This window comes from Eretmochelys imbricata, chromosome 3 (assembly GCF_965152235.1).
Source record: "Eretmochelys imbricata isolate rEreImb1 chromosome 3, rEreImb1.hap1, whole genome shotgun sequence".
NCBI lineage: Eukaryota > Metazoa > Chordata > Testudines > Cheloniidae > Eretmochelys > Eretmochelys imbricata.
Window position 1 is genome coordinate 106,016,040 of NC_135574.1, and position 13,917 is coordinate 106,029,956.

The window sequence follows — 13,917 nt, forward strand, 5'->3', positions numbered from 1 at the left end:
GTTTAGCCCTGCTCTAAATCTGCAATGGAGGCATTTAGAGTTGTTACATAATTCCAGCAAGAGTGAGTGCTAGAGTTTACAGAGACACTTAATGTTGGTAGAACTAACAACCAGCCATTTATGCCCCCTTTTCATTTTAATATGTGCCATTAAATGTAAAAAAGATTATCCCTCAAAATTACTACTACTTCACCATTTGAACCCCCAACTCTAGGCTTGGTGATAAAACCCAGGGAACAAAGTTTGCTTGAGCATAGATGCCAGAGTATGTGCCTCACTGTTCCCTTGCTTAATCCATTCTTGCAAGTTGGAGAACTTCAGCCTGGAGAGCCATGCTCATCAAGTTCATGATCCTCACTTCTTCCTGCCAAGCGAGGCAGATTTGTGCTCGCTTTCTCTCTAAGGTTTAGAAGGTTGCCCAGCCTGAGAACAGGGATTTCAACACTGTTGCAGTTACTGTTCTGGAGGGTCAAAAGACCAAAAACAAAAAAACTTTTGTGGGGAGAGGTATGTTAAAAGTTTTGATTTACTCTTCTTGATGGATCACATCGCTTTAAAAGGATACATTTGGACTAAATTCTGTTACAGTTGAGAATGTAAAAATCTTTATACAAAATAATTTTAATGACAGTATGAAGAAAAAAATCTCCAGTAAGCTGATCTCCGATAATCAAGTTTATATTGATGATCAAACCTCTACCTTTCACAGTGCAGAGAGACCATTCCTTTATTCCGTGCCTTCCTGAAAAGACATGATAAAACTGTCGTTACGAACATGATGAGGTAAGGTCTATGGTATTTACACTGTGACATAACAGAAAATCAGAATCTGGGCTTTGGATCAGGTCCACTGTGAGTATCCCAACCCACTTCCCTCCCAACTCAATTTTAAAAGCAATGTAAACAAAGTCGTATTTGAATGAAGTCTTAGTGCAAATACATACACAAGTCATAGGAGATTATGAGTTGGCCCATAGCATATTTGTACAGTTGTTATTCTTCTTGGACTAAATGGATTCCGTATTCATGACATTTTCCAGGCTCTACACGTTCCTCTTGCCTTCCACATGGGCTCTCTACCAAAGCATAAGGATATGATCATAAACTATGAAGAAGTTTGTCAGATCAGATTGGTCATATTTTTAATGAAAAGGACTCTGGTTTTGAATCAGTGTCATAGCGGACCATTAGCAATTGCTGTGTTATTTCTTGCAGTTGAGAGCCAGACACTTGAAAAAACTTAACTGATTAACAGACTTCTCAAACTAGCAGATAGACTCATCGTGTGTGTGTGGCACATTGCTTCATGCTGATATTTGATCTAAGACCCTCTCAGTACATAAGCATCAGCTTTAGCAGGTCAGCCAAAAAAGGGCTTTCCAGTGTGTGAATCAGTAAGAGTCATGCTAAACCACTCCCAACTAGAAGTCACACTGTATAACTTACAATACATGTATCGCTGAATTACTCAGGTTCCTAGCTAACACATGGATTATATCTATGTGAAAATATAGCCTACAGGAGCTGCTGCTATTCCCTTCTAAAAGGTTTGAAGAGTATCTTAATCTTCTTTATGCTCTGAGACTGCACACTCCTTCAGAACACGCTGACCGTGAAGATTTGACTGCCGCAGTCAAGATGATGAAACAATACAAGGAATACATAGATCAGGTTTGTCACCCCAATTGTCTATATTCTCTCCTTTCAGTGTGGTATTTTTGCTTTGTCTTATGAGGCATCCACACGGAGCCAGGAGATTTAGGCGAGAATTAGACCATGAGTTGCCTTCCATCTCAGGTACTTTGCTGGGAGGAGCTGCTTCCCTCTCCAGTCCCAGAGCCAGGAGGAGACATAGGGCAGTCCCCTGAACTCTGTTCTCTCCTCATGACCCAAGTTTCTTTATAGTCCTTTCTGAGGGACTTTGTAGAAGCCAAGACATTTTTAAAGTCCCAATTATGTCCAGTGGTGGTTCTTGATTATATCCAGTGGTTCTCCTAGGTTTGCACAGCAGTGTAAAGGGAGTATAAACTGGGTAGAGTCCCCAGTTGACCACCACCCACATAACAGGGATTTTCTCAGATGGTTAGGTGCTGCTGGAACATGATAGGGATGAGGGGTTATGCATTGCAGCTGTTCTTCCCTGGTGGATGGCCCTTACTAACAACTACATCAACAGCCTTACTCCTCCTCCTCTATTTTCTGTAGAAATAGAAGCTAAGCTGGTTCATCAGGCATGAGGAAACACCTAGCAGCTGGTAGATTTATTCCATCAGCAAGTGCCCCCCCCCCCAAAAAAAAAAAAAAAAATCTCTACACACCCAACAGGAGTTCAGAGCAGAAGGATTTTGTCAAGCTCTTTGTTTACATTTCTTTGGAGATTTTACGTAAGTTATTTTCTTGATCAAAAGTCATTGAGGTAAATTTAGTTTAATCAATTTTCTGTCTAACTCAAATATCACTGTACCACCTAGAATTGCCCACGAATAAATTAGGGTCTCTTATAAACCCATTGAAGTCAGGGGGAGTTTTTCCATTGACTTCTATGAGATTTGGATAAGACCCTTACATAGAACACAATCTCCTCCTTTCCCAACTTTTGTGAAGTTATTTGTGGTCTAATCTTAGTTTATTTTCCAGCTAAAACTAAACATGAGCAAAGATGAGCAAATGCTAAATGCACAAAGAATCATCCAGGGATGTCCTGTAAGTACTTCATTTTCCTTTCGAACACTTTAATGCATTTTATTTCAGCTCTGATTTACAGCAGCACCTACCCCACTGAGAGTTCAAATTTAGGTAGTCCTTCCATTATTAGTCTTGTTTTAGCACTCAAATTCTGGCCCCATTGAAGTCAATGGCAAAATTCTAAGTCAATGGGGCTCTAATTTAATCTGATATATTATATATATATTATATATATAAAAATAATTCCACATGCATAATCTGTTTGCAAATATGAGATTTTTAGAGGCTTTTTATGGCCCTCTCCAGTTGGAAACCAAGGCAGACCTTGGTTCTGAGGCTGGGCTTAGGACCATTCCTCAGGAAGAACTCCCCAGAATTCTGTCTCTCCAAGCAGTGCCCAAGGCAGGCTCCAAGACTCCCTTTGGAGTACCGTTTTACAGCTAAAAACTGTTTAGAAAATCCTAAGTGTCTGTTTCTTCATTGGCTTTAAGGTTTTTCTCCTCCACACAGTGCAAAATTAAAGATATTGAGGCTTGTAAGGAGGGTTTCAAGAATAGCACCTTTCCTCCACACTCAGAGGCGGGACAGACAGCAGGCTGCAGCAAAACCCAGCTCCCAGGTGACATGGGGGTGAGGTCCAGGCCAAGACAGCTGAGCAGGATGAGTGGAAGCTCCCTATATGGAGATCAGGCCAGAATCAGTGACATAGACTTAAGGAGTAGGTTTTTCAAACGTTGCCTCTCCCCAGGCATGGAAGCTTGAAGAACAAGCAGAAAAGGTTCAGTGGAGTCTCCTGAGTTCCGGGGGAAGGCAAAGTTGGAGGAATAAATTCCTGCTCTCAGCTGGCAAAATACAAAGATCCACACTGAGATGGCTGCAAAGCATCCTCCCTTCTCACAAGCTGTTGTACCTATAAGGCCTTAGTTGCCATGCTCCTGTGACCTGATATCAATGAGTCATTTGTCTCCAGTGGCTCTGCCTTACTCATCATTCTACGCAGTCGGTCCCCACTCAGTCCAAACCCAACTGCAGGGAATATGGGTGAAGTGATTCAGATCCCCTGCCCTGGCAGATGGGCATACCTCCTCTCTCCATCAAGCCTGCAGGGATCCCCACAGGAGGTCAAAGTGGATACTATTCTCCGCAGGGAGGCATGCAGACTTTCCTTTACCACTCCCTGGCCCAAATCCCTGAGAAAACTGGGAAGGGGTCTTATAAGGGTATGGGGAAGTAAGGCCCCTCCCCACTTTTCTGAGGGGGTTGGGCCAGGGAGTGGTGAAGGACAATGCTCAATCAGTTTTTAAAGGGACAGTACAAACTTTTAAAACCTCTCATGAAAGAGTCTCCCCTCTAAATCCTCTAAAGAGGAGAAGAAATCTCTAAAACTGGGGTTTTAAGCAAGAAATCTCAGTCAATTATGCTTCCCAGAATTGAGTACAAAGGGCGCTTTGACTTCATAGGTCTTGGTGTTTTTAGAAAATGAAGCAGCACCACCACCACCACCAAAAAAAACCTTGCAAAGCTGAGGGAAAGCTGTGTAATTCTTCCTCATCTGGTTTATGAGGGTGTGATTAAGGTGGATTGGGAATTCCTTATCAAGACCTACTTGTATTTACAGACTAGAAGTCTTCATTACTTTGTCCGAGGTTCAGCCTGCTGTGGCCTCCTTAGTAAAAGGCATAGTCATACCAGCTGAGGGATTTTTCTCAGACAGCCAAACCCACAGACAAGAGAATAAGATAATCACTCATACTGAACTCAGATACAGCCGCCTCAGACTTGAGTATTGGCTGCAGCCTCTCCTTGGGGAGGTCTAGGCTCAGTCTTCAAAGTACCTGTGAGAGAATTGGAGCTGCTCTGTAATGATTTATAAATATAGTATATTGACCTGGTTAGTGGGGTGTTTGTTTTATGAATATATTTGTTTAGTTTAATATAGTGTCTGTAAGGGAAAAAGCAGGAAGGGAAGAATGACGACTCAAGATAAGACATGTCTCAGCAAACACTTCATAGTTGTTAAGAGACAATGCTAGGACAGGTAAAGCCTGGAAACCAGAAGATCAAAAGAACTGTCAGGTTTACAATGAAAGACTCAAGAGAGGGAGGAGTTTGGGGGAAACATGACTGAGGTGTCTCAAGAAGTTAGCCCTGCCCAGATTACTATCAGAAAAAAAAAAGCCTATAATTAAGAGACATACCTGTAGACAGTTTTAAAATCCTCTTGTTCCTACCCTTACAACAAACAATATGTTGGTTTTAAGGGGGTTGGGGGAATTTGGTCACTATATACTATTGGTCATGTACTACCAAAGGAAAGAACTGCAGGTGCTGAACCCAGTTGAACCTGCTGGGTAAGAACAATGGATACACAGGATATAGTAGCCCCAGGGCCAGCCTAAGAACCGGAGAAGTGTGGAATTCCACTCCAGGGTAGGTAAAGGCACAATGCCCGACACCTGAGGGAATGAATTCAGAGACACCAGGAAGGGGACAGAGGAGTAACTGCCTTTAACCATGATACTACCTTATATCAGCAGGTGTTCTCTTTGAAACCTCTGCTCCTCCAGGTTCCAGTGTAGAAATTACAAGATTAGACCATTGTTATCTTTCCTAAGACTTGGAAGACCAAGGCTGGGATTCTCTGCAAAACAATCTAACCCCAAGAGCTTCTAATTTTTGGCATTTCCCAAGCCTGGGCATATACCCCACCCACCCTAGAGGTACACTTCAGAGTAGTCCCGCATCTGGGAATGGACCACCTCAGAAAATGGGTGCTTAAGATAGTCAGGGAAGGCTATGCATTAAAAATTACTCACTGTCCCCAGCACAAATTTTTCCTTTCCCCATAGTAAATTAAAATAAACCAACCTTAACAAGATCCCTTGCAGCATCAGAAAATTAAGTACATAATAGTCCATATACATTGGAATGATAGAACCAGTGCCACGGAAACATTTTGGTGTGGGTACAAGATTCTTTGTAGTACAAAGAGCAACAATGGCATGCAGTCTACTTAAAACCTCAAGTCCATAAGGAGATAAATACAGAGTACTTCCTTTTTGGACTTGTAACTTCTCCAGAGGCATTCACAAATGCCATATCATCTCTCTCCATGTATACCCTGCTCCAACAACATCAGCAGGTTATACAAGGCCCAGCAGCAATCACTAAACAGGTCTGTGTGAACAAGTGGAAAGGCCAATTACAGCCATCACAAAACTCCAACATTTAAGCTATCATCCAAGGCAATCTTTATTTCAGAAGAGAGACAGGAGAAAATAGGAGAGGTGCTTGGAAAAATCAGAGACAACAAAGTTTCTGACTCAACTACTGAGCTAATTGGTCTCACGAATACCCAGCACAATTCTTTCTTTGTTGCAATTGCTGTCTGGAAGCAAATTAGTATATGAAGATCTTGATCCAGATCAGTACTAGATCTCTTGGTGAACTCGTTCTCAATATTATTTAACAACTAGTTGATATCAGGTCCAGATACACAGATACCAGACTTCATATAGGGGGAAACATATCTGGACTTCTACATGAGTTGTGGAGGTGTGGCCCAAGGAGGAGACATGGAGTAATATAACCTGTCTCATGCTATGGAAGAGTGAGCTTGATGGTCCATTTCCAGCAGATGATTCTTCAGAAACATGGTGTGCATATAAAACTGATAAGAAGGCAGAAAACCTTCAGCGCTGCTTTGAGAAGCAGCCTTGTTCATGTCCTGGGAAGAAGCTCTCACTCTATTCCTCAGGATTCTGCATGAAAAAAGGAAAGTCCTGGCTGACCAGCTCATCAAGACACTTAAAATCAAGGGAATGCACACTATGTGCATCACAGACTGGGTTGAAAGCCTCTTGAAAGAAAATAGGTTCCTCAAGTCCAGTTGGAAAAAGCAAAAGAGGTGGTACATGAGGAACTGGAGTCTGTGGTCACCAAAAGGGCTAAAAGGCCTTTATTCCTCCACCCCCACCCCTCCAACCACCGAGTACAGATGGTAAAGAAAATTGTAAAGGAACAGACCACACTGATTGTAATCACCACCTCATTAATCTCGGATCTTGGCTTTCAGACCTGATTTAGATGTAACTGGAACGTACTCTTAAACTTCAAAAACATAGAACATAGTGCAGTGAGGACCTATCCTGACCCAACATCCAGTGCTGCCTAATCCATCAGCTGCAAACCTCAGAGGCTGCAACTAGTATCACTCATTCTAGGAGGGTGATCATCACCTTAGAATACTGAAGAAAAAAATCACAAGATGTATGTGTGTGACTGAGGAGTAGATGTTGGTGTTAGAAGACATCGGGGCAAAGTTGGCTGAAGCATAGCACAGTAATGTTTTTACAAGAAGGCTCACACACAGGGCGCTAAGCCAACAAATTTTGGAAACGTAGGTCAGAGAGACTAGAAGCATATTGCACTGTCAGAAACCCAGAAGAACATCGCCTCATCTTTACGTAAGATTCAGGAGAACGGCCACTCTTATCAGTCCTCTGAAAACATGCAGATTCCTGTTGTGATCTTGATCTGTGTGCTACAAGTCTGAGTAAGACTACTGTTCAGTCACAGTTGTCAGGCCTCTCTTTTCACTGAAAGGCTCTTGCCTGCTCACCACCACCTTCTCCAAAAGGGTTTCAGAGACTGGTATATTCTCAATGAAACTTCAGTTCCATGTTCTATCAAACACGGTAGTTGTGTGAACTAAGCAGGCCTCCATCCCCAATGTCACCACTGTCTTCCTCAGATAATAGGGAGTGGTATTGTTGCCCTCCCAGTTGAATCCAAACATCCTAAAGAAGTAGAAGTACATACGTAAGTTGTGAACAAAACCTACAGAGGAACAAAGGTGTATATGGCAGAGGCATACAAGCCTCAGCTACAATTCCTCAAAGTTACTATGCATTTTCTGAAAAGAGCTGCAATTTTGTGGGCAGTGAGGTCACACATCAAACAGGGAGGTCTGTTAAGCTCCTACAAGATATTCCATCTTTATCAAGCACTGCGGAGTCAATCCCCTCACACCCAGGCTGAGTCAGTGCTTGGTGTTATTGAATGGGGTGTTCTAACAACCTTTAAGCTCCTTTTCACTTCTCTACAGGTAAATTGAATCCTTCCTCCTCCCAAGGGATAACTTGCTGCTTTCTGCATGCCACTGTGAAGACAGACAGAGGGGACTGAGGCAGGGACAATTCTGTCTTGTGCATTTTCATTCTAGGATCTTGCACGCCAGACAGCCAGATGCCCCGTTTGGAGAACAGCATTATGTCTAGTTTTTTTTCCCCCTGCCTATTGCCCACTTGTTCAGTACTTTGAAAGGGAAGAGGGGTTTCCTCCAGGATATACTACATTTCATAGAAGTTCTGCTGCAAGTGGTTTGAGCTGAACAGTACTTTTACATTTCAGTATAGCTAGCATTTTTCAGCGTTGGTGGCTATCATCCTGGGGAATTCTTCCTAAGGGGTAGCCCAGGCTCAGACCAAAGAAGTGCTCGGCCCCTAGTTCATGTGGAGATGGGGAATGTCCTACTGTAAAGTGACTGACATGGAGAATCCTAGAATGAAAATTTACATGTAAGAATTTCCTATATAGGCCAAGCTCCTTGGCCGGACTATATCTCCCATGATACACCATAGTCTCCCCTCAGGGCGTAAGGAGAGGGTAACATCATGGGAGTCCCACAGGTATTCCATGGGAGATGTAGGCTGCAGTGGAGGACAGCCCATACAAAAGAACGGGGATATGAGGAAATCAAAGTACAAGTCTCACGAGGCACCACAGCAGGATATCCAAATTATTTTGGTTTGGGGCTCAAAGTATTTCAGTTTTTGGGGTTTTTGATGAAAAATTGAGATTTTCTGTGGAAAGCAGACATGAAAACCCCCCCCCAAAATTTGTTGAAAAATAGTTGACAGAAAATTTTTAGCCAGTCCTACCTATAACATTTGCTTAATTAAACGTGCTAAAAAGTGGAAGCCAAGTGATGACTCACTCAGCCATGTCAATGTCTAATTCAGCTGAGATGTATTTCAGGAGAAGCCACAATTTGCAGAATTTTTTTTTTCTGTATCTGGTAAATAACCAAACGATATCTGACAGTATTAATCTATTTTAGAGGCAGTACCCAGATCAAAATTCTGGCCACAAAGGAGGCGTGATTAATAAAAAACAAACAAAAAAATAACCCCATATTCTCTCATTGTCAGTCTGTTGTGACTTAATCTTGTAATTAGCATATCTGGATAAACTCTAAAACCAAAGTTTGGTTTCCATGTTCTTTAATCCTGTAATATTTAATCCACAGAATTTATTAGAAGCCAACAGGTATCTGATTAGAGTACAAGATGTATCCCAGTTTAGCTGCTGTTCTGAGGAAATCTGTGTTTCATTCAGGTAAACAAATATATTAAAAAATACCAAAGGGGGAGTGATAAAACACTAGATCTCACAGGTGACTGGTTGCTAATTTGGAGTTGGAAAGAAGCTGTCCCAGGTCCTTGACAATGTGCCTGAGGAAATTTTGGAGTGGAAAGAAATTAAGTAGGGGAGTTACATATTCCTCTGGAGCACTGAGGAGAGATCAGTCATTAGCATGAAGTGGTCATATTCCACTTCCATCAACTTCCTGCGGGAAGCGGGTAGCAAATTGCATTCTTCTTGTTTTCCTTTTATGAGCTCTAAGGCAGCACTGAATTAAAATATTAGATAATACTCAAGTTGGATAATCATCAGGTTCATGCCAAGGTAGTGTGCCTACATGGCTGAAGGCCACAGTAACTAAAGAATAAACTGCCTTCATATTTCTTTATCTGGTAGCACCCATCTCTTCCGACAGGTTCTTTTTTTTGTCTCAACTGTGGAGACAAATTAATTGACCAGAGTGATGATATCACTACTTAGATGTGACTGTTTCCAGCTTCAATTTTTGATTTCCATCAGAGGAACCAGAACCTGTCAGCTCTCTATCATCTGTAAAAGTTAGAAAAAATAATCAGCTCCATATTTAGGAGGTTTTCATGCTGGTGTGAAACTGAGAAAAGTCTACAAAAAACAATTCACTTGTCTGGTCATTTTCTGCATCTTTTGCTGCTATTTCAGATGTGTGTTTTAGTAAGAGCCTGTCTCCTACAAACAATCTTCTTCTGCTTCATCATACAGCAACATGACTGGAGCTGTATATGTATGAATTGCAGAAGAATTTTCCCGCTTGTAATTCTTCTAAATTACAATGTTTAAGAGTAGAATGTAAACAGAAGACATTTAAAGGAAAGTTCAGAACCTGGCCTGGATGAGGGGACAATGCAATTTAAATAGCTTAGTTCCAGAACTGAGGAGCCACAAAAATGTGTACTGAAATGAAGAGACTGGTAGTATTAGATCTAAAATTTTCCAAGTTTGTTGTCACATAAATAGGAGAGAAGCTCTTTTTCAAAACCTCGTTTTGAACACTTGCAACAGGCTGGCAGTGCCAAGAATAGAAGGTAGAAGGACTCAGGCTTGATGAGAAGAGAAAGCTGCTTGTAGTGAAGCCAAAATTCTACTGAAAACAGGGCAAAGGACAACTCCGACTCCAACTCTTCACGGTCAACAAGGCAGAGCAGCCAAACAACTTGGTATAAAGGAACAGCCACTTCCCAAATGCTGGAAGTTCTAATTGGATTCTCAGTTCACCTGAAAGTCATTAGGAACTTAAATTAAAAACCAAAATTGAATGAAGCAAGCAATACTGTAGAAAATTTGAAGCCTCCGTGGATTGTCAAAAGAGTTATGTATTCCCCAACTCTGTTAGCTGCAGCTTAAGGGATTCTTATAACCAGCTGAGAATGAAGCGTGAATGTTCGATATCACCAGAACCCGAAGTTGTAATTGTAGCCCTACATGTATTTTACTTGCAATGTAAATTAATATAATACAGAACTTAAAGATTCTATCATCCCCACTTTTGTTTCCAATGTCAGATCATCTTCCCTGTGTTATTGGCCCCTTCACAATTATCACTACTTAGAAAGACAAGAAAAACATACTGATATTAATATACTGTAGCAGTATTGAATAACTCCGACATAGTTACACCAGGGGCTTGTCTACAATACCCGCCGGACTGACGGGCAGTGATCGATCCAGCGGGAGTTGACTTATCGCATCTAGTACAGTCCACCAGATCGAGAAGAGCAAGTGGAGTTGACGGGAGAGCGTCAACTTTTGACTTACCGCAGTGAAGACACCGCGGTAAGGAGATCTAAGTACGTCGACGTCAGCTACACTATTCATGTAGCTGAATTTGCGTATCTTAGATCGACCCCGCGTGGTAGTGTAGACAAGCCCTAGTGCTCAGAAGCCTCTTTAGATTTCCACATATTTCAAAGTTTTAAGCATGCAAGTAATTTTTTTTCCCTTTTGACAGGCTCTATGAACACATCAGCGATCTTAGCCTCTTTCTTTTCAACGATGCACTTGTTATTTCAAACCGTAGCATCTCTTATATTCCGTTTGAACGGACCCCAAAAACAACTTACCAGTTCTTGGCATCAGTAGCTCTTCACAGGCTTGTTGTAGAAGACATTCCACATTCAAAATGTATGTTTTATAATGTTCCTCCAGTGATCAATAATGTCAGTTTAGAATGTTCTATGCTGTGGGCTATAATCTGCTGTTAGTTTGTTTTATTGCAGTTGAATTTGGCCTAAATAAGAACTGATGTAAGTATGAGGATGGGCCCTTTGTATTTATGTGGGTGAGGTGTAAGGCTGTAAGGTACCAAGCTACAGTTCTTTACAGTGTTTCCCAAAAGCAGATGGACTAAATCACCATACAGAAGTTCAGCTAACACTACACTTTAGGTAATTATCACCCCTTACCCAGACCCATGTTGAGCAGTTCTGATCATTACAGAGTTCTGGCTTAGGGTCTGCCTACACTGGAGTTTTTTTTGTTTTTTTGGTTTTTTTTAAATTTCACTTGATTGCCAAATGACTTAACTAACAAGTTTGTACATGTTTGTGTGGAAGAGCCACAAGCACAGAGTGAAGGGTAAACCAAAAGTGTGCGTATCCTGGAACAAGCATTTGTGAAGTGTTCCAACTACCATGTACAAACAGACTAATTTCAGTTAATTGGCAAATAAGTTAAAAACTCTAGTGCAGACCTACCCTTGCATGGTTTCTTCCCTCCCTCTACATCCCATATAGATTAAAACACTTGTGCACACAGTGTTTTAAACAATTAAACATCACTTACACCAGAAGCTATCATCATCATCCACCCATGGCAGGGCAAGAGCTGAAGCAAAAGCCAGCATATGTCAATGGGAGACAGCAATATTGCATTCTGCCACTGTCACAGTGCAAGGCAGTAGATCAGCTTAACTCCCAGGCCGCTTACTTTAACTTCCAAATGACTATTACTAGTATTTGCCAGCAGTCAGTAGGGACTGGTGACTTTTCATGGGACCCTGAACGCAAAGGAGATATAGAACAGAACACAAGCTTGCCTAAAGTCTTCCTGTAATTTAGCAGGCAGAAGAGTATGAGTAACAGGGTTTGGAGAATGCACCCTGCAGCTGTGTTTTCCTTCTCTCCCTCCCTCCCTCCTTGAGGCTCCAGAGGCTTTAGATTTCAGAGACAGACCCACCATTAGGACTATAGCTGCGTGAAGTTTTTTCCAATGCTTTTTCTGCAAAAAATACAAACTGAGTGACACCAAAACATTGTGAATTTGTGTCATTTTCACTGCACTGTTTTGGATGACAAAGCCTAAAAAAATTCTGAAAAAACGGATGTGTTCTGTTGACATTTTCAGAAAGAAAGATTTTCATTTTTTGATTCAAAATGATTTTGAAAATGTACTTCATTTTATTTAAAAATTAAAGAGATTCAAGCATTTTAATTTTTTTTTTCCGGCTTAAGCAGAACACGTCATTCGGTCCAAAACAATCTTTTTAGGTTTCGATTCACTGAACATTTTTAAAACATTGATTTTAGTTTGACCCAAAACATTTTTTTCCTTCCATTTTTCAGAATTGCCAGCAAACCAAAACATCTGTTATTCACACAGCACTAATTAGGGCACCCATCGGAGCTAACCCTTCCATTGTTCCTCCTTGAGCTCTCCTCAGCAGGTGGATTGCTCTCGTTACACAATCTAAAAGCTTTCATTATTCAATAACTGTTTCAGATATCTGGACATTTTGACTGAATTTTACTCCTGTACCTGAAAAAAAAATATTCAAGTTTGATCCTTTCCCCGTTCAACCATAATGAATTAGTTCTTAAGAAGTAGTTCATGCAATGCACATATCAAACAAATCCATGGCTTTGCCCATCTGCTTGAGCACATTCCACTCACATTTAACCTTCCTTGTTCACTCTGTCACTCACCTGGGCTTGACACAGTCAGTGTACACTGCACAGACCCTTGGGAAGCTGCTCTGATCTTATGTTCACTTGCTACAGTCTTACTGGTGCTTATTAGAACGTCTAGATACCTGTGGTTCTGGGACAAGTGTCTTACTTTATGGGCTAGTAAAATTGAAATGGCCCCCAGCTGAAGGATCAGGAACTGCTCTGTTGCCCGCCCCTTACACAGCCCATGTGGGGAAACTGACCTGGACACAGCGCCTAGTATCACTGCTCACCCCTCTGCCCCCAAACATTGCTCCGCATGGAGGAAGCAGGGCCAAATAGAAGGGAGAGAAAAATCTGACCCTCCCCACCATGTGTCACCTCTGCAATGTATCCAGTTTGGGGAGGCAATGCCCCCCCATACCCCTCCCAATCTCCACCTATGGTGAAATGCTTAGTAGCTTCTGTCTGCTCCTCCCCATCCCCAAGAGCCTAAGCAACCAACAGAGTAAAAAAAGAAATCTTAAACAGAGAAGGCCAGATCCATTGCTAGATTAAGTTAGCATAACTCCCTCAGAGAGCCCAGTGCAGCTCACTGGAGCTATGCCTATACTCCAATTTAGGAGAATGTAGGGTTGAAAGTCAGCATATCCTTAGATTTAAAACTTTTAGCAAACACGATTCCTAAAAACATGACTTAACACTGTCCAGTGTCTCCCCTCTGATATCGATCTCACTTTGTGGGCTGTATTCTAGGGGTTTCCCATATGATACAGCTCTACATATTCTTAAATCAGACAAGCAGAAGTATTTTTTGCTATTCATTATGTCCTTAAACCATTGGAAGTCAGAATTTAAGAGTAAAGCTTATTTGCAAGATTCTATG

The 13,917-nt window shown here is 41.6% G+C and overlaps 1 protein-coding gene across 7 annotated transcripts in view; it reads left to right on the top strand.

The window, feature by feature from the left end:
* The window catches only part of LOC144262830 (coiled-coil domain-containing protein 28A), a 72,925-nt gene that overhangs the window by 46,529 nt on the left and 12,479 nt on the right, over positions 1–13,917 (top strand). For 4 of the 7 annotated variants that reach the window (XM_077813119.1, XM_077813122.1, XM_077813121.1 and 1 more), the window contains 5 exons: positions 710–783; positions 1,515–1,671; positions 2,638–2,703; positions 8,996–9,084; positions 11,096–11,268. In XM_077813119.1, coding sequence (XP_077669245.1) covers positions 710–783; positions 1,515–1,671; positions 2,638–2,703; positions 8,996–9,084; positions 11,096–11,268 — 559 coding nt within the window. Of the gene's footprint in view, positions 1–709; positions 784–1,514; positions 1,672–2,637; positions 2,704–8,995; positions 9,085–11,095; positions 11,269–13,917 lie in introns of those variants that run through there. The other 3 variants (XM_077813124.1, XM_077813125.1, XM_077813126.1) reach the window with 3 other exon arrangements.